Below are 21,638 nucleotides of genomic sequence, written 5' to 3'. Positions count from 1 at the left end.
CCGGCGTGCTGAAGGGCTTTGGAAAGGTTTCTAGCAACTTTACAGCTCTTTGAGTCCCCCGGCTGGTGTTGAAAGGCAGAACACAACCTGCTGGATCTCTGTTTGCTACATTAGCGGCTACCAACGGTTAAGGGCAGTCTATTCTTGGCTGCAGCCCCCCTTAGAGACCAGGAGAAAGACAGGGGCTGTAGGTGACAAAAACACACAGGATTTTGTGTTTGGGGAAAAGCTTTTCCCTGCTGATTTCAGAGAGACAGCAAAGCATCTGCATCAAAAGACTTATTTTTCTCCTGCAGCGCAACCCTGGACAAAGAGGTTTAATTATAAGACACCGTTTCAAGCCTGTGTTAGGATGTTGTCGGTGTTAAAAGCAGATAAAATGAGGAAGAGGTTTTTTTTTTTTTAGGATTCAGATTACGGTGGCGGGAGAAAAGGAGAGCGAAGAGAGGGAGGGGGAGAGGAGAAGTAGCACAGCTGGATTAAAGACTTATGTAACAGTTGGATCACAGCAAGTCAAGTGGGAGCGGAAGCTGGGACAACAACAGAATACAAATGTCGTCATTTTATAGTTATCTTTTCATGTTTTTTATCCTTGGATTTTGCTGCAGGTACTTCATTATTTGCGTCACTGGGGTCTTGTGGTTTTTGTCATTAAGCGTTTAAGGCGGTATCTGCCGTCTGAAGGTCACTACATCTCTATTTCCAACCAACATAATGTGATTTTTGTTGTGGCACTTTCCCCCATATAATATCATCATAATAGCGACTGATGCTCCCTTTTTCCCCGTGAGCTACGTTCCCTCTCCTTGCTTCATTAGTTTCATCCTCACTGCTGCTTTTGATGTTTACTCTTTCATCCTGTTCCAAAAAAAGGATCGTCCACAGAGAATACAGTCTAAAAAAGTCTAAGTTGAACCAAATAAAAGCCCAAGGAAGATCACGAGGACATTGTCTGGAACAGAAATACTTAATACATTAATAATACATAATACATTTCTCTTAAAGCTTTATAATCTCTTGTCAAATCCAGTTTTTCAGCTTTAAATGTATGAGTAAATCCCATACGTTTGATCTCCAGTCTTCACTTAATGATGCCTCCGTGTGGTCCTTTGCATTATGAACGTGCAGCGTTAGCTTAGCTGTCTGTTGCTTCGCACTGTGTTGCTATGGTGATTAATGGCAATGAGAAGCAGTGAGTGCATGTTGAACAGGTAGCCGACCTGCTTTCAGCTGATCAAGGTCTCACGGCTCCTTTTATCTTTGCTCAATGCTACGACACACTCCACAGCTTCTATTAATAGATATATAGAAATATTTTTTAATTGGTGCTAACAACTGCCAAAAATAACAGTTTTAAGTTCTGCTAATGATATTGCATTTTAAATGTAACTGTTCAATTATTTGTAAAAGTAGTTATTATATAATTTTTTTGTAAATACATGGAGAACTATTTGTCTCAGAGTTGATATATTCATGTGGTTTAGAATGAGTGGGAAATACCTGATTATGCTAACTTTACCAATGCTAATCAGCTAGGCGTTTTGCCATCGTTATTAGCATGTTTTGTCATTTGAGTTATATTGATCAAATGTGACTTTGAAACCTTTCCGTTTACCCCATAATTAAACAGCATTTTATATTGTGTCAGGTGAGATATATACACTATATTAAGGATGTTTTCAGATTTTAACCTCCACCCTGCTAGCTTTATATTAGCGAGCTAACATAAGCTTTGTAAGCTAGTCCAGTTAGCTACGGCACAGCTACACCTTACATGATAGTTGTAAATATGTATCACTACTCATTTTTCATAAATAGTAGTTTGTGTATTGTAACTAATTTTTAGTGAAGTGTTCTCTAAAAATCAACCACTTAGTGAACACTAATATATCAGTTAAGGGTGAATTTGCAAAGAGCTTTAGCAACGAGCTTAATTTCTCTAACTTTCATGCATTCACTTTTTAAACGCTCTCAAAGCAGAAATATTTGTTCCCAATGTTATTTAATCTTCTCCCATAACATTGATACTCTATTGACTTAATTCTACCACATCCTGTTGTTGTGATATAATGGTTTGTATGTTTTCACTTCCTCTGTACAGTTAACATGAGTATAGTTCATTAAGGAAGAGCTCAGTCAGAGACATTTGATCAGGGAGTTAATGAGCGATGCTGCTCAACATGCGCTGTGCTCCGGCAGCACAGCATGGCAGGACAGTAGAGCAGGGATGAGACATGACCATTCAATCAGACCAGTTAATGGTGTATACCTTTTATTACACCTCTGCAGCAAAAAGGAGCTGCACCATAGGGATAGATCATGGCAGCGTCAGTGTCAAGGGTCGCTTTCCCACGATGAAGATATTCACATCCATAATTCTTGTCACGATGCTTGTGTTGTGTCCAGTGGCGTTTCTAGGTGTACAAAACTGGGGGGGGCAGAAAGAGGTCGGGGGAGAGAGAGAGAGAGAGAGAGAGAGAGAGAGAGAGAGAGAGAGAGAGGGGGGACAGAGAGAGGGGGGGAGGAGAGAGAGAGGGGGGAGTGTCAAATTACATACTGAAGACCACAGGAGCAACACTGTGAGCGCATACATTTACGTACACAGCGTGGGGATGTCATAGTAATGCACCTTCATACATGGAGTAAAGGTCACCATCACAAAGTAATTCTTAACAATAACAACAACCGTAATGCTTTAGCATTAAAACACCATAGACTGTAAATATAAGGAAAACACAGACACTCATCATCGAGGTCACAATATCAATCGATCCAGCAGAGGCAAAACACAGAAGATCAACAAAATATATGACATAAATGAACTTACCAAAGCTGAAGGCTCACTTGAAAAGAAAAGCGGCACGGCGGTCCTTCCTCTGACAGAATGTGTCTATCACTTTGGGGATGAAGTCCTGTAGTTGCTGGATCAACTGGCTTTCAATTGAAAGCATGGCCAATGCGTTAAGTCGCGGCTGTCCCATGGTGTTGCGAGTGAAAGTCTTTATCCTTTTGAGGGTGGAAAAGTTCCTCTCTGACTCGGATGTCGTCATCGGAGTTGTCACTATTATTTTGACCAAAATAACAGTCTCAGCAAACGTTTCCTCCAAGTTGTTCTCGTGAATGGATTTCAACAGAGACAGGGCAGTGTTTCCAGTGTGAAGCTCACTGTGGCGGTAGAGCGTGGTCAGCTTAGACTTCAACTTCTCCTTGTTTCCCAACGCAGGCCAGTTTCACGGCGCAGTCAAGCTCAGGTGTAGGAAATGACAGGACATGCTGTGGGAAGAATGAGCTGTCAACAAGCTTTGCAGCGATCAAATGGTCACTCTGTGAGAACCTCTGTTCCACCTGTGAGATGACTGTGTCACAAGCCTCCTTCATCACCGGCGCTGTGCTGCTGACTCGTCGGCCTGGCTCGTCTGTTCCATCATGAGCAGTGGCGGCCAATGCATCAGTTTTCTGCCTCATTTTCTGAACATTTTCCTTGAAACGGCAGAGCGCGCTGTTGATCCCAGGTGCATCGATGCTTCGTTTTTGCAGAGTGTTGTATAGAACATCCACTTCTGGCATAAGCAACGAAAAAAACTCCAGGAGCTGCATAAATGCTCGGTCCCGCAGTTTCTTTGACAGGCCGTATGCCTCACTTATGGTGACCGCATCCCATCCTGGTTGTGCGCGTATATGCTTCATACACTGAAGTAGTGCATCTCGGGTCTCCCAAACCGCGTTCACAGTTCTGCTTTTAAAGTTCCATCTCACAGCCGGTGGCCGTGGGATGCGTCTCTGTGTTGCCTCTGCAAGAGCTGCAACACGTTTTGGAGCACCGGAGAAAAAAAGTGGAAAAAGCAGTTAGATCTGCAAAAAACCCCTTCAGGATGCTCATCCTTGCTGAACACAGTTGCTGCAGGGTCAGGTTCAGTTGGTGGGCGTAGCAGTGAACAAACTGAGCGTTTGGGTACGTCTCCTTCATCACCGTCTGTACCCCGCGCACGTTACCGCTCATGACGGCCGCCCCGTCATAGGTCTGAGCGATTAGCTTTTCTTTCAGCTTCAGGGGTTCCAGAACAGCCTTGATGCTGTTAGAGAGACCTACACCAGTTTTGTCCTTTACTTCCACAAACTCCAAAAAACGCTCTGTAACTGTGAGGTCAGGCATAATGTATCGCAGCACAATCACCATTTGCAATTTACAGGAGACATCGGTTGTCTCGTCGGCCTGAACGGCAACAAATGATGTGTTGTCCACTTGCTTGGCTATTTCCTCCCTGTACACATCATACATGCAGTCCAAGAGTTCATTCTGTATGGTGCTTGATGTCCCTTTGAAAACAAGCTGAGCTTCGTAGTGCCGTTGAAGCCTCACACATTGTCTCGAAAATTGACCTGAATATCCCTGGATTCAGAGAGTCCGCCGACTCGTTGTGGCCCCGCAGTGCTGTCTCATATTTCCCACACAGTTTAATACAGGTGATGATCCGACCAAGCACGTACCTGTTTTCTTCCACCTTCCTATTATGAGAATCAATGCCGCGTCTGTAGGCGCTGTCAATCTGAGCTGCAACATTCACCCTTCCAAGTAATCCCAATTTTACGGCATTTTCCAAATGACTGTTGCTGCTCTCATGCTTCATTGTCCTCTCCGAAAGATGCTTTAAGTCCTTGTAACCTGTCCTCGACCAAGTACCTTGATCTTCACCAAAAAGCAGGCAAGGAAAGCAAAAGAGGGAATTCTTCTGGATGCTCGCCGTTAGCCATTTCTTTTTAGCAAACCACTCAGCGTTAAACCCACGTTTAACTTTGCCCGCAGTCTGGACCATTTGGAAATCCGGTGGATGGTGGGCTAAGTGTCTCAAATGTGTGCTCCAGTAAATGGTCAACTTCATTCATTTTCTTTCAGTTTTTTACTTCTTTTAATCGCTGGTGATGTTAGCTATATGCTGCTCTCTCGTCTCCTCTTCAAACTACACGTGACGTTTCGCAGCACTGCACACGTGAGTACTTACAGCCAATCAATTCTGAATTATGTGAGATGACGTATGGTGGGGATGGGAGCACTCTGCCCCTACGGTCATTATTTTTTTGCCACACACATTCAATAGAAAAATACTCTGAGCATGCGCAGTGTAGTTTTTACAATCACCGTTCACTTAGACTGTGAGAGGGAGGGGCAGGATCGGGTTTTGTCCCACATGGCTCTAAACAGCTCAAAACGGCACTCTAGACACTAATTAGAAGAACACAGACTAAAACAGAAATGTACAGACGAATCAGATTATTAAACATGACCTTAAAATATATTTTATATGTTTTTTTATTTATTTTTTTTTATTTTTTTGTAATCATTATTTGTAATACTTTCTTCTGACACTAGGTGGGGCTGTGCCCCACCTGCCCCTAATGACCCGCCGCCACTGGTTGTGTCACATTTTTAGTTTTGTGTGTCTGGTAGTGGGTGTTTTGCTTTTCTCCTTGTCATGTTTTCCTCCCTGTGTATTGTCTGGGGGCTCATTTATAACGCCGTGCGTAGGATTCACGTGGGAAGGTTGCTTACGTAGTAGAAATCCAAAAAATAGGTACAGAAATGTTCCGACATTTTCCGATTCACCAAACATTGCGTACCGGCGAGGAAAGTCCGTACAGCACTTCCTACGCCGGTTTCCCTTTATAAATCACAATCGACTCGAAATGCGGTGCAGCTTTTGCGGGCTTCACGTAACGCCCATATTTGCCTATAAATAGTCAAAGAAACGCCCATTCATTCATTCATTCATTCATTCTGACTGACTTTATGAAGAAGATAGCAGGAAATGACGACAGAACAGCTAAAAAAGACATCTCACACCGTGTCAGATTTTGGTTATTTTGGGGAGGTCGAGATAAATCATATTGTTTGGTGGATGCAGTTTGAACCAGAGTAGCAGCATGGAGGTCGGATCGTCACCAAAATAAATAAATAAGTGGTCCGAAAAAGGTTAATGACAAAACAAATACTCATAGCCTTCCTCAGGCAGTGTGTTTGTACCGGGGACAGGAGACACCTCCTTGATGAGAAACTGTAAGAAATGATCGGGGAATCCCTCCGGAGTGGAGTCATGACGACTGGATCTGAATTATGTTTTCGTATTTGGTGGTTTGTGTCCCAGCTGTCGATCAGCTGTGCTCAGCGTCTCCACTGCAGCAACTCTATATCCACCAGTTAAAGGAAATACAACTAATGTGTTGTGTTATATTAGCTGTACAATTTACCACATATGGTGTTCTTAGTTTCCATACCTCCTGTGTTTTATGAGCGACTTATCAAGTCTTAGCAAACGGCATAAAACATGATTAAACATGGTAGTATATAAAACCATGCTCGTACAACCTATATAAATGCAAAACCGCATCATTTATGAGAAAACATTTCATAACATTAACACAACATATTCGAGGTGGTTTTAAATAACATATCCGTATTTATTTATTTCTCCAAGTTATGTTTTTGTGTGCACTGAGGAGTCTCAAACAGGCGTTTGTTAAATCATTTTAAGATTGGCTTTAATCAATGTTTGAAAATGAATTCTTCATATATGATAAATGAGAGGTAACATTTTGTTTATGGTATTATTTCCACATATTTCTCTCCATTCTTCCTTCTGCCAACGGTGTCGCAGTTTCTCGTCTCTCCCGTTGTTGTGCTTAGTGCGTACACATGGGTTAGAGTTTGGGTGGAGGACCGCACGTTTTCCCGTCAAGTTAGTATTTTATAAATCGCAAACATTGCGTAGAAACTGGCGTACGCCATTTTTTTAGCGTATTTTCCCCTGTGTTTTCCTGTCTGTCGTTAGTTTCCCTGGTGTGTCCCCTCTCAAGTCCCCTCTCAAGTCCCCTCTCAAGTCCCCTCTCGAGTCTCCTCTCGAGTTCCCTCTCAAGCCACCTCTCAGTTTCCCTCTCGAGTCCCCTGTCAAGGTCCTTTTCAAGTTCCCTCTCGAGTCCCCTGTCAAGGTCCTTTTCAAGTTCCCTCTCCAGTCCCCTCTCAAGTTCCCTCTCGAGTCCCCTCTCAAGTCACCTCTCGAGTTCACTTTCAAGTCACCTCTCGAGTCCCTTCTCAAGTTCCTTCTCGAGTCCCTTCTCAAGTTCCTTCTCAGGTCCCCTCTCAAGTCTCCTCTCAAGTCTCCTCTCAAGTCTCCTCTCAAGTCTCCTCTCAAGTCTCCTCTCAAGTCACCTCTCAAGTTCCCTCTCAAGTCCCCTCTCGAGTCTCCTCTCGAGTTCCCTCTCAAGCCACCTCTCAGTTTCCCCCTCGAGTCCCCGCTCAATTTCCCTCTCGAGTCCCCTCTCAAGTCACTTCTCGAGTTCACTTTCAAGTCACCTCTCGAGTCCCTTCTCAAGTTCCTTCTCGAGTCCCTTCTCAAGTTCCTTTTTCAAGTCACCTCTCGAGTCTCCTCTCGAGTTCCCTCTCGAGTTCCCGCTCAAGTTCCCTCTCGAGTCCCCTCTCAAGTCTCCTCTCGAGTTCCCTCTCAAGTCACCTCTCAAGTCACCTCTCAAGTTCCCTCTCAAGTCCCTACCCTATGTCCTGTGCCGTTGGAGGCCCCGACGACTACTGTTCTGCCGGGGGTCCTGCCAACCCTATGTCCTGTGCCGTTGGAGGCCCCGATGACTACTGTTCTGCCGGGGGTCCTGCCAACCCTATGCCCTGCGCCGTTGGAGGCCCCGCCGAATACTCTTCTGCCGGGGGTCCTGACAATCCTATGTTCTGTGCCGTTGGAGACCCCGCCAACTACTCTTCTGCCGGGGGTCCTGCCAATCCTATGTTCTGTGCCGTTGGAGACCCCGCCGACTACGCTTCTGCTGGGGGTCCTGCCAACCCTATGTCCTGTGCCGTTGGAGGCCCCGCCGACTACTCTTCTGCCGGGGGTCCTGCCAACCCTATGTCCTGTGCCGTTGGAGGTCCAGCCGACACCTGTTTCGTCGGGGGTCCTGCCAGCTCCATGTCCTGTTCCGTTGGGGGTCCCGCCGAGACCTGCTCCGCCGAGTTTCCTGCCAACACCGTGTCCTGTCCTGTTTCGGGTCCCATCGACACCAGCCCTTGCTCCGTCGTGGGTCCCACTGACACCAGCCCAAGTTCCGTCCAGGGTCTCGTCTACGCCTGACCCGCCAGGGGTTCCACTAGCTCCTGCCCGTCCTTGTGCCCGGTCTCCTGAGTTCCCCAGCCAAGGACTTCACCATGAACTCTGCCTTGCCCCCGGACCGTCCGCCCGAGGACTCAACCATGAACTCTGCCTTGCCCCCGGGCCGTCCGCTTGAGAACTCCATCATGGGCTCTGCCTTGCCCCTGGGCCGTCCGCCCGAGGACTCCATTATGAACTCTGCCTTGCCCCCGGGCCGTCCGCCCGAGAGATCCATCATGGACTCTGCCTTGCCCCTGGGCCGTCCGCCCGAGAGATCCATCATGGACTCTGCCTTGTCCCTGGGTCGTCCGCCCGAGACACCCATCATGGACTGTGCTTTGCCTCTGGGTTGTCGTCCCGGACCCCCTCCACCCACCCTTTTTGGATTTTGGATTTTTTTTGTACGTCTGGAATCCGTCCCTTGAGGGGGGGGTTCTGTCACGATTCTTGTGTTGTGTCACATTTTTAGTTTTGTGTGTCTGGTAGTGGGTGTTTTGCTTTTCTCCTTGTCATGTTTTCCTCCCTGTGTATTGTCTGGTCTTTTCCCCTGTGTTTTCCTGTCGTTAGTTTCCCTGGTGTGTCTAATTTCCTGATTGTTTTCACCTGTCACCCCTTCTGTGTCTCCTGTGCTCATCAGTGTCAGCCCCACCCCTGATTGTTCCCACCTGTGTCTTGTTACCTTGTGTTTGAATTCCCCTGTCTCCCAGTGTTCAGTGTCAGTTCGTTTTTGTCTATGGTCATGGTCAGGTCTATGCTCCTTGTCTTTTGCCTTGGTCAGGTCTATGCTCTTTTGTAAATCGTGAAAACTTTTGTTCCTCACCACGTGAGCGATTTTCTTTTTGTTCTAATTTTTTGTCATCTCATCCTGAGATTAGTTAGTGACCATTTTTTGCTATATTTTGGAAAATAAAGTATCCTACCAATACTTTACATCTGTCTCCCGGGTCGTGCAATTGGGTCCTACCTCCTAAGTGCCTGAGTTTCTAACATTTCTGTAAAGTGCTACGGTAGAAACACAGTGGGAAAAGGTCACAACTACAGAGGTTGTATGTGTCTCTAAACCTTAAAACTAGCAGACCTGTTTATTTTCTGTGGGGCTCGGTAATATATTGATATAATATTAATTTTTGTATATGTCAGTAGATACTGTGTAGTCTTTTCCTGGTTTTAAAGGTGGTAATATAGTAAAGTGATGAATATTTGTTGTCTTTACTAGGGCTGCATGATTGGGAAGAAAATAACTAATTGCAATTATTTTTGACTAATATTGCAATTGCAATAGGATTTTATTGGAGGGAACAATCCTTTGTGCATCATTATTCTCAATATCATTGAAAAATAAATAATAATATGATCAAAGTTTATTCATCAAACATCTCATTCTGTACACATGTTAGGAAAGCACCAATAGTCAAGCCTACAATATTGTTCCAATATCGATATCGGGGTATTTGGTCAAACATATTTGATATAGTAAAAAATGTCCCCGCCCTAGTTGAATCCAGAGTGTTTTTTTAAAAGATATTTTCGGGCCACCAATGCCTTTATTCAAGTGACACTGTTAAAGGGGGGAGACAGAAAGGATTACATGTGACAAATGATCCCAGGCCGGATCCGAACCCGGGTTATCCACTTGGGGAACCATCCCCAGTTCATGGGCCTCAAGTTCTACCAACTGAGCTTTATGATGGCCCAATTCCAGAGTTCAAACAGTTCAAAACTTAGATCCGGCGCACCACCAGAAACATGAAAGGAGAAGTTGCAGTGGTGGGATACTTGATGATGGATGGTGATGTAAGACCAGCCTCGCTGCTCGGAGGCTTTTTCAGTTTTAATAAAGACAAAGCTTCCATGTCCCGCAACCAACCAGCCAGCCACTTTGTCTGATGGAGCGGCAGAGTGAGGAGAGAACAGTGGACCAGGGGTTGATACGGATCAGTGAGGATTAATGATCAGATAACTACAGTACAAACCACAATGCAATCTCTCTGAGTCTTTCTCCCACTGTCACACACAGAGTGTGACACACACTGCCGGAGATGGAGGGAACAAAAGAGGGAAAACAGTGCAGATAGAAATATGACAGGACGGATCAGGGACTAGAGGATGAAGACATGTTTGAAATAGAAGTCGTTGTGTAACAGAGTAGTAGATATGATGTGTTGTTATCATGATAATAACAAGGACAGAAAATTACTCTGAATTTAGTTAATCAATTAATCATCACAGTTATTCATCAGGAAAATAAATGCGAAAAACTCTTAACTTTTGGCATATGTTTAATTTGAATTTGCACTTTACTCAACTGTATTTTTTTAACCCTTTTTATTATTGAATTAACCATTAAAAAGACAAATTATTGACAAATCATAAAGGTCTGTTGGTATAAAGATCACAATGTCCACAACAACCTCTAAACTAGACAAGTATGGATAGGATATCTGGCTAACATATTGTTAAGCAGGATAATTTATGTATTGGGAACAGAGCCGAGGAAGTTATTTTTGACACAGTTGTGAGACCTATGAGCATGACATTTAGTTACCCTTTACCAAAATAACTAGTGCTAAATCATCTAGTTTACATCTCTGAAATTACGGCCTTTTTTACTTGAATTCTAAAACCAAATCTTACTTTGTAACACTTTCTTTTTTATCTCAACAAACTTTCCTTTCGCATCGTCTTCATTTCAGTCACTTGCTCTTGTTTCTCGCTCCTCTTCAATCAGCTGCTCTGTCTTATTATCTTGCTCTCTTTCCATTTCACTGTATCTCTCCAGGTCATGTTTCTCCCCCTAATGTTTTGGAGGGGTCTCAAGTCATGTTACTCTATTTATATCCTACTGCCAAGTGCCTGTTGATCATTGTGGATAAGTTTAGATGAGTGACTCAGAGCTTTTCACTCTTGTGATTCAACATCAAATACTCTCTTATTGCTGATTTCACCAGGACAAGTTGCATTAGTAAGTACATAATGTTTGTTTTGATTTCAAAGCAAAGTTTATTCCAGCTTTAAAAAAACATGTTTGAATTTACAAGGTTGCTGAGGAGACTTGTGAACGATGAAATATTTGGTCTTTGGCAGGGATTAACGACACCTCCGCCAAAATGTTGAGGACATTTTAAGCAGTGAAGCGCTGCTCCCCATGAAATGCTTGTTCCAGAACTTTTTGCTGATGGTCAACACTTCAGCTTCGCGCTGTGTCAGGCCGGCTGCTCTGCCAAAGGCTCACACTGCCCGCTCTGGCAAAAGCATTAGAGCCATGTAGGAAGCCAGATGGAAACAAACAGCTGAACGCCGTGCTCTCTTGACTCTTCTTTTTTCTTTTGAGAGCTCTATTTCCACAATATTGTTAAATGAAGGACACCTTGGGGTAAACTCCCAGAATGCACACTGTTATTCCCCCGGGGAGCTTCTTAGATGTATAGATGAGAGATGGACATGCACCAGCCAATGTGCTTTCATAAATGTTTGTCAAGGAATCATAGTAAAACTAACAGTGTTGTTTTGTGTCTGTGTGTGAGAGTAATTCAGAACGAAGAGTCCTGCTGGAAGGAGTAAAGAGATAAATGACAAATCCACACTTGTGTGACTCGGAGCCGATCCAACGTACACACATCAACAAACACACACTCTTCCTTCTGTCGGCTGCTGTCGGCCAGGGTGTTTGTTAAAAGTCGTGTTGCACTCTTGTGTAACGTTTTATTTCTTGACTGCACTTCTCATCCATGACAGTTAGGCTACTTCCTAATAGACTTAATTCTTAATTAATACAAAATAAAATACAAATTACATATGTAAGGAATTTGATGAGATGTTGTTTTGGGCTCAACTTCTTATAAAACTAAATCACTATAATTTGTTATAGTATTTGTAACCACAGATATGATGTATTTCCATCTCAGTTTTGATTGTGGTTGGTTTGTTTGACCAATAGCCCAAAACCTAAAGAAAAAGATAATGTTTAAAATCTAAGTTTCTGTATGTCTTTCCTTCATATGTATCAACAACTGTACATTTTACTCTACTCTCTTGGTGGGCATTGCTGAGGACCCAAGGAAGTTCAGTGTAGGGTGTGAAATTGTTTGGATGAGTGGTTTAAGATAAAGCTGCAAATAGAAATACCACAAGCCAAACAGTTGGCCATGCAGACACTGTACTTATATAATCATAATACAATATTTAAAGGGGCTGAGAACTGAAACTAGGGAATTTTGGCTTTTCTGCTTGATAAATGACCTAATTTAACAAATCTGCTTGCGGATTTATTCATTAACTAATCAATTATTCCAGCATTAGTGTTGTTAGTGCTGAGAACAGTGACATCACTATGTAACACTCGCGTTTCTATTGGCTAGCACTCCAACACATTGTGCATGATAGGCTAAGAGGCGGGACATCTCTAATAAGCGGTTGACCAATCACAACAGAGCTGGCCAGCTAACCAATCAGAGCAGACTGGGCTCTGGTTTTAGACAGAGGGTGAAAAGAGGTGCTGCAGCACAGGCAGTATGAGAAAAATAAAGAGCTTTTGAACATTAAAGCATGGAGACATGTCGCAGTAGAGACAATACATACTGATATGAAACCTGAAAATTATCATAATATGTAATCTTTTAAAAAACAACATCAACAAGAGATCAGATAATTAAAAACTATAAATGTATATTTCACAGTACTTGTAAGGCAAGGCAAGGCAATTTTATTTATATAGCACTTTTCAGCACGTGGCGATTCAAAGTGCTTCACAGATTAAGACATTTAAGAACAAATACAGCATAAATACATTATTAAAAAGGCATTTAAAAACAGGCATAATAAGCAAAGGTAATGAAATAAATTAAATAATAAACACAGCAGCAGGTACAGAATACATGACTAAAAAGGCATACTGTAGTGTGAGTATGGGCAGCTCAATTAAAAGCAAGTCTCCATTGAACAAAAGCATGGTTTTGATTTATTGTAAGGTCTGAAATTGTGGATGACAACGTGTAATAACTATAAGTGCTGTTATATTCCATAATAATAATAATAATAATAGGAGTTGTAAAACTCATCACCAAGGCTACACAGTGTGATTTAACCCCGTTTTTTTTCTCTCTCCACCTGTATTGCTATTTATAACTCTACATATATCTCTCTCTCCGTCAGTGTGTGGGGGAGGAGATCTGGGTGGACAGTCGGACGGTGTACATCGGCCATAAAGAGCCTCCTCCGGGAGCTGAGGCCTACATCCCTCAGCGTTACCCCGACAACCGCATCGTCTCCTCCAAGGTGAGCGAGCCTCAGCCCCCCCGAGTCACAGCCGAAGCATTGTTCATCATCATGCCGCTCCTTCCTCTTATATTGAGACAACCATCTAATCTCTTTTGTGGCCATGTTTTTAAGGATGACACATTTCACTTCGCTAGTTTTTCGTCAAGCTGTGCGTCACCGTTTCTCTCGTGCTGTTGTTTTTCCTTTTTCTGTTTTTTTATATTATGTGCGTGAGAATAACTCTGTCGCTCTGTCCCACAGTACACCTTCTGGAACTTCATCCCAAGAATTTATTCGAGCAGTTCAGAAGAATCGCTAACTTCTACTTCTTGGTTATATTTCTGGTCCAGGTGAGATTTTCATTAAAACCAGTGATCATTTTTCCAACTCATTTTATTCAACCTTAGAACACAAAGGAAATACTCTCCCAGCTGTCCATTAGTTAAAGACAAACTATCCAACAATGTATTACTAGTTCTATTTTATGCATTCATTTTCTGAATACCTACCTTTTTTAATGGCCTACTTAAAAATGAAAGTGCATGGCTTAGCATCAGGATATATTAATGGCAGCTGGAGGCATTTGACAGCTGAACATAGCCCCATTGTTGATACGTTAATGTTCAAATGTACATTAGGTTGCTGATGTTTTTGAAAGACTCTTCTCATAATTGAGAAGCAGGTTTCAATTGATTTGGCACAAAACTGCAAACTCTAGCTGGTGCACAGTGACTTACTTATTATTGGGTCTGGGAAACCAAAAAACCTGGTAAAAACATTTTTACACTGCAGATTATTTGCTGAAGTTTGCTTGAATTGACTTGGAACATCAATCTCTGTACCAAAATGCATAGCAGTTCATCCAATAATACTGCACCGTCATTTGTGAAGTCCGTTAGTGAAACTTTATCATAGTTTCTCAAAGAAAGACATTTTCCTCACATACAACCACATTTAACCGGTTTCTTAGACGGTTACAATCACATGCATTAACTAATCACATGACATCAGTTCAAACCATGTTTTCATTGCTTTTTGATGACCAGTTAAATCCTGCACCAGTGTTTAAGGTTACAAATGATTACAAGAATAACTTGAAGTTGCTAACATCATATTATGCTGAAGATGAGTGCTGTACTACCCAGTGTGTGTCTTTCTAAATTACAATCAAAGAGAAGCAGCTTATTTCCTTGAGCCACTATATTGCACCAAATGCTGAATACAAGGACAAACTCATCACAGAGGAGAAGGATAGAACAATTTATTTACCAGCATCACCTTGATAAACCACACTGCAACACAGCCAGAGCTTAAGTCTTTATTGCTGTGTGTTTTATCAGTAACATGTGAAATACTGCACTTTCCAAATGGGTCAAACTGGGCATGGCACATAGCAGCGATGTTTCTCCTCTTTGTTTTAGTCGACTGAAAGCTGCTACTTTGCTTTTATTACTTTCTAGAAATGTCTCTAAAAGTAGTGGGAACAAATGACAAGTTAACTATCCCAGAATGGATATTTCCTGTTAGAACAGATGGAGCATATCAAGCCAGATTTGATTACTTGGAGACATAAACGCTGCCAGATTGGTGCTTGATTCCTTATTACAGAAGCGTTTATAAGTCCTGCTGTACTTTCTTACTCAATGTTGCATTACTTGGCATCCTCTATGTTGTCCCCGCTTCATCTTCATCCCCTGCACCTTCCTCACACTCTTCCTCTCTCTTTGCAGCTCATCATCGACACCCCCACCAGCCCAGTCACCAGCGGCCTGCCCCTCTTCTTCGTTATCACCGTCACCGCAATAAAACAGGTAGGACACACACCAACACGCACAGAACCCCGCTCACACACACACCAACTTGCACACACACACACTCTACGAACCGGCTGCTCTATTATCTGTATATACACATTCCTCTCTCAGTGAAAGGACATGCCATTGAATGTGTCTGGTGATGTGAGAAATATGATAATGAATGGTCTCCTCTGTTAATCACTTGAGCCCCCAGGAGAAGCATCCTCTCTACCGAGCTCCGCTTCTGATGGGGAAGTATCAGTGATAGATAGAGCTGTTCTGGCTAAGGAAGCCTGAGCTTTACTTGGACATAAATCTAAGAAAACTTGACATTTGGCGAGAAATCCAGAAAACGGGTCAAGCTCAGGGAGCACAATGCTAATTAATTACAGCGCATGACTCTCACCTCTTCCGCTCTGTCTCTTGATCTCATACTACGCACAATAATCTATACTCTCTGCTTCCCCCATTGCCAACAAACACTTTGGCTTTCCCTTCCTTTTTCCTTACGATCTACATTACGATTACATTAATGCACATCATGTGACCGTGATCTTTTAATACTGTGAGCCATGTTCATCTCCCCGAACATTTTGCACTTCTCTGCACACATTTATACACAGCCCTCCACTTTAAAATACAACACATTGCAGTTTGTCATATATTGTCATATATTCATTGTACTAAGTTTTTTTTGTTTCAATACTTGATTTGTATAATCGTTATATTTTTGACCTTCTGTTACAACCTATTTTCTTATGTGGTTCATGTTTGTACCGTCATAAACCAAAGAAAATGATTTGTATGTGTAAGCGTACCTGGCAATAAACTTGATTCTGATTCTGATCTCCCTCTTTCTCCCTCTTTCTCCCTCTCTCTCTCTCTCTCTCTCAGGGCTACGAGGACTGGCTCCGACACAAGGCTGACTGCTCTATAAACGAGTGTCCGGTGGACGTGGTGCAGCAGGGGAAGGTGGTGAGGACTCAAAGTCACAAGCTACGGGTAAGAATGGCCTCATTAGAGCAGTGTAGCACCTGAGGCTAAAAAGCAACGCTACAGTGCTGCTTCATAGCCCACTTTTTAAAAACTCTCAACTCCCCCCTTTCTCTTTCTAGCCGCAGCCCTCTCTAACTTTGTTCCCTTCCTCTCTGGCCTCTCGCTTGTCTTTCCCACCAATTAATTGCCATGAAACTGTAGTAGAGGAACAATTATAGTGTCCCCTTGTGCACCGTACGGGAAGCCCCTTTGGCAGGTTCCCAGGACTGATGTATTTCATGAGAGAGGATATTCCTGTCATCATCCTGTGACGCTCTCTTATGTCAGTCTGATGCAACTCTTTGGTATCAGTCTCATTCTAGAAAGTGGCTTATAATCCATCAGACTTATATAATATCAAAACCCATGTTCGATTCTATTTAGGATCCGCATTTTCTGCAATAGCATCGACTATACCTTGCCGTATTTTGCTTTAAAATAGTACGTTTAAATGGTTTCCTATGTTTAATTGCATACCCACGCATGACAGATTTGATGTAATACAGATATTTGATCCTGAGTTCAGTATTACTGTTTCAGGAGACACTGTTAAGTCTCCTTTATTCACACAAACGACCCCCCCCGCCTCCACATCTTTTTACTTCTCCTGCTGCTGACATGGAAATCGATCTCAACGCTCCAACTTATGATCCAATTCCTAAAATACACTTAGAGTAGTGTTTTCGTAGTGCCTCGTAAGACAACACTCTAGCCACGTTCATTGATGACATTGGATACAACTTGTGTTTCTATCTTTACACATAATTCAATTGCTATGACTGTTACACGATGCTTTGCGCAAACAGCTGCTAACATAGGTATACAAAATATCCAACAGTAATAAACACATGATTAAAATGAGCACCACTTTTACCAGCTGCATTAAACACATTAATGGATTTATAATCATAATCCAGTAACTCGTATGATTCTAAATTGGGCCTATATGCTTACCGAACACTGTTGCTTTTGGTACTTTGTAGTTTATTTGATGCCAATACTTGTAATACTTGTGTACTTTTACTTAAGAAAGATTTTCAATGTTGTTATTCTCTCAATTTGGTGTTGCTACTTTAAGGAAAAGATCTGAGTTCTCAGCACAATACAGCAGCATGAATAGTGTGCTATAACAGAGTAAGACGCCCATTCATACTATTTTCTTAATTCAGTACTCCTACAGTATTTATGGAAGCAGATTAATATTTCTTGAGGAAAAACAGGAAGCAGCTTCACTGAGCTGCATATTACTCTGCAGATATGTATCTCATGTCAGCGCAGCGTGAATAAAGCGGAGGTGTCAGAGAACATGGCGGGAGTGTCGAGCTCAGCAGCTCCTATGTAGATGTTTAGATTGTACGCTGTATCTCAGTCTGCCTTCAGCATTGTGTGGAGGGTATTTAATGAGTGCAGGTACATGTAATTCTGCTGCGTCTGCTTCTCCTGTCGAGCGTGCACAGAGTGTGTGGGATGTTGAGGGTCAGAGTAGAATAAAGCACCCTGCTTTAAAGGCTACAGAGTCTGATCGTATGTGTTGCCGTAGCAGCAGAGGTGGACAAATTAGTAATACAGTAGTGTAGGTCTCTATGTCTCTCTGTCTTTGTTGGGATCCCTTTTAGCACTAGCATAAGCATGGGCTATTATTTCTGGGGTCCACACACATACGGTCAAACACACAGCTGCACACTATAGCCACATACATACAACACACATAAACAAAGCAAATCATCTCATGTTATTAACAATCAAGTACGGAAGTGAAACACAAATGATCATACTATCAACCATTATTAAGCCAAACACATCATTAACAATCCAGAACAAAAAAAGAATTACTCATGGCAAAGTCCTTGTCTGAAATGATCTTACAAATAGATATACAAACATCATTTTAGTCCTGTTTAAGTTTAAGTCCTGCATTCATTTATTTATTTACTTGTTTATTAATGTATGTATTTATTCATTTATATATTTAAGTACAAAGTTATTAGCATTATTTTATAATTTGAGTAGCAGAACAAAACATACTCATTATAAAGAATGGCCAGTAGGGATTCCTTTATGTGTACATTATTTTTATTTTGCAGCAGTAAAGCTGGAGATAACTTCAATGAGTTAGTTAGTCGCCAGGCATCTTAACCCATAAAAGCACATCATAATTCATTATTGGTTTATATTTTTGTATGAATAAAACTTACCTGCAAAGTAGCTTTTGTTGACAAATTAATGTCCAGGAGCCAAAAGTACAATATTTGCTTCCAAATTGAAGCAGAGTGGAGAATAACATAGAAATATACAAGAAAAAGTACCTCACATTTGTACAGAAATTAGGTACTTGAGTAAGTGTACTGTGCTTAAGAGCAGTGTTCACTTCATGCCATTAGTGGGGAAAGACATTTGTCATCAGAAAACAGAAACTCGCTCTGTCTCCCTTTGTGTGTCTTGCAGCGTTCTCCGTACCAAGGTTCCTCTCTCCTGTAGATCAAACAGAGAGGATTAGAGTGTGAATCGGGAGCAGGAATAATGATGAATATATTAATCATGCAAAATCAGAGAGAGCGTGTGTCATGTGTATGGTCAGCGTGGAGATGGGATTTATTAGAGCTTAAGCTGCTCCACTCGCATAATCCGTTATGCAACTTCTCAATCCTTTGGGGGAAAAAAAAAAAGGAATGGTAAAGGATGAGCAGACGTTTCCCCTCAGGTCTGTCTGTCTGTCTTTCACTGTGTTTATCTGAGGCTCTCGTCATAATACTCATTTATTATTTATGTGAAAGCCATTAATGTGTGTCCTCCTGTGTGTGTCCTGCTGTCAGGTGGGGGACATCGTGGTGGTGAGGGAGGACGAGACTTTCCCCTGCGACCTCATCCTGCTCTCCTCCATCCGCCATGACGGGACCTGCTACGTCACCACTGCCAGTCTGGACGGGGAGTCCAGTCACAAGGTGCTCCCATCAGGGGGGGATTTAATATGATGCTACTTGATTCAAAACTTTATCTCAAAACAGGAAAGCATTGGGATTTAGTAGGTCTTTAAAACATGTCTTTGCTCATTTAAAAGCCATTTGGTGGCCCATGTACTGGGATTAGCCATGGTTCGAATCCAACCCAGTAACCAATCCACACGTTATCCAGTCTTCCCCCCCCCCTTTTAACTCTGGCCCAAAAATGAACCTCAAATAAAAATGTCCAATTCCCTTTCCAGTTTACATTATTGATTGATTACATTTATTTGATGTGTTTGATGATTTAAACAACTAATGTAGCACTGCAGTCAGTATATTGCATAAACTGAATATCTCTGATTTTAGTCAGAATCTCGTCACAAAGTGTAAAGAGTAGTTCAGGATTTTTGATTTTGTAATATTTTACTGGATTTGAAACTGAGTATCTTTGATCCCAAAACAGGATCATTGGGATTCAGTAGGTCTTTAGGTGATATGTAAGCCAAATTAGGCAAGTGAAATAATAAATATCAAACACTTCCCGTTTCTCAAAATCTAAGAATTTGGTGATTGATTGAAAAAACACAAATAACTATCTTTGTTTTTTCAACTGTCTCAGACAATTTGAAGCCATTGCTTGATTTTTTTTCACTCATTTCGACAACTTTTTGAGAACAATCATTCAAGATGATCATGCGCAGATTTATTGATTTGAAAAATAATCAACACATGAACACAGACACAGAAATGCACAATGACATAAGTGACACATGTGGCATTTCATATTTGCGCTTCTACTCTGATGTTCATCGCTGTCACTCACACGCATGGCTTAGCACACACACACACTCACACATATATTCGTATCCCAGAGCGTATGGTGGAGTACTACAGCCTTTCTCCTCACACTCACCCTCGGGTCGACCCCCTGATGAGCGCCCCCCCCTCCCCCCGCCATGCTGTTCTCTGCTCACCTCCCCGCCTCGCTCAGTCGTTTAGAAAATCTGCCAGAAGCCGTATTGCGGTCGCCAGATGAACCCTGCTCTCATTAGTGGCTGTGGGTGACATTTCCCTCTGTTGTCTTCTTCTTCCCCCTTCCTCCACCCTCCTATCTCAGACCTATTATGCTGTACAAGATACCCTGGCCTTTAGAACGGAGCAGGAGGTGGACTCGCTACACGCCACCATCGAATGTGAACAACCACAGCCTGACCTCTACAAGTGAGTGTGACACCAATCACTGATGCATCACACTTTTTGTCATTTACTTTATCTTGTATTACTTTTTGTTTGCATTACTGTCTGGGTTTTATTATGTGTTTCTTTATTTTCTGTGTGTATTGAATGTGTTCTGTTTGAATGGAAAGCACTTTGTTATTATGTTTGAAAGGTGCTATATAAATAAGGATTATTCTTATCTTTAGTCGTATTAAAGTAGTAGTATTTATTTAATATTATTTTTGTATAATGCACAACTGTTTCTTGTCTTATTTTCATTGTACTGTGATTTTTGTTCCTCTTGCAGATTTGTGGGACGCATTAATATTTACAAGGACAAAGAAGAGCCAGTGGCTAGGTGAGTGTGCCTAGAAAGGTTATTTATTTGTATTTGTTGGTGTAACGCTTATTGACAAGGCCAACTGTCTTTCTCAATTCATCAAATGCATTTATTGTTTTTTATCAATGAAAACATTCTGTTTCTTTCCTGCAGACCACTTGGGGCTGAGAATTTGCTCCTTAGAGGAGCCACACTGAAGAACACACAACATATTTATGGTAACAAGTACTGTTTAATATCTCTTTAATAATGTTTGAGCTATGAGGCTGATATCAATCTCTTCTTCATAACCTCTTTGTTATCTCCCCTCAGCTGTTGCAGTCTACACTGGCATGGAGACTAAGATGGCGCTTAATTATCAGTCTAAATCTCAGAAGCGCTCCGCTGTAGAAAAGTATGATCCACGTCCACACTCTTCAATTTAATAGTATGGTTTATACATTTACTGTTCCCTCCTCCTGATCTGTGCCCTCTCTCTCTGCAGGTCGATGAATGCCTTCCTCATAGTGTACCTGTTCATCTTGATCAGTAAAGCGGTCATCAACACGGTTCTGAAATACGCCTGGCAGTGGTCTCCAGACAGAGACGAGCCCTGGTACAACCACAGGACGGAGAACGAGCGCCAGCGACATGTGGTGCGTACACCAACATCACATATTTTTTATTTATTTGTTGTACAGGCAAGAGATAAACATATATTGTAAATTACACAACAGTATGATGAGAGGACAATACCTACTCACACAAAATACAAGTAAATAAATAAATGAAAGAGACAAAACAAAGTTAACAGGATATCTTCAACATTTCAAATTACTAGGTCGACAGTACAATACACCAAAGAATCAAAAACTCATGACATGCAGAACATATGTATTCTTCAACATTATCACACTCTCTCTTAAAG

At 42.1% G+C, this 21,638-nt stretch overlaps 1 protein-coding gene across 1 annotated transcript in view; it reads left to right on the top strand.

Annotated features, from left to right (window-relative positions):
* The window catches only part of LOC117544587 (probable phospholipid-transporting ATPase IH), a 47,255-nt gene that overhangs the window by 4,689 nt on the left and 20,928 nt on the right, over window positions 1-21,638 (top strand). The window contains 11 exon segments of the mRNA XM_034213773.1: window positions 13,296-13,418; window positions 13,662-13,677; window positions 13,680-13,750; window positions 15,131-15,211; window positions 16,091-16,198; window positions 19,045-19,173; window positions 20,291-20,394; window positions 20,699-20,749; window positions 20,885-20,949; window positions 21,044-21,125; window positions 21,216-21,366. Coding sequence (XP_034069664.1) covers window positions 13,296-13,418; window positions 13,662-13,677; window positions 13,680-13,750; window positions 15,131-15,211; window positions 16,091-16,198; window positions 19,045-19,173; window positions 20,291-20,394; window positions 20,699-20,749; window positions 20,885-20,949; window positions 21,044-21,125; window positions 21,216-21,366 — 981 coding nt within the window.

The sequence above is a fragment of the Gymnodraco acuticeps genome, unplaced genomic scaffold (genome assembly GCF_902827175.1).
Source record: "Gymnodraco acuticeps unplaced genomic scaffold, fGymAcu1.1, whole genome shotgun sequence".
Taxonomy (NCBI): Eukaryota; Metazoa; Chordata; class Actinopteri; order Perciformes; family Bathydraconidae; genus Gymnodraco; species Gymnodraco acuticeps.
This window is presented reverse-complemented; position numbering and strand designations above follow the sequence as displayed.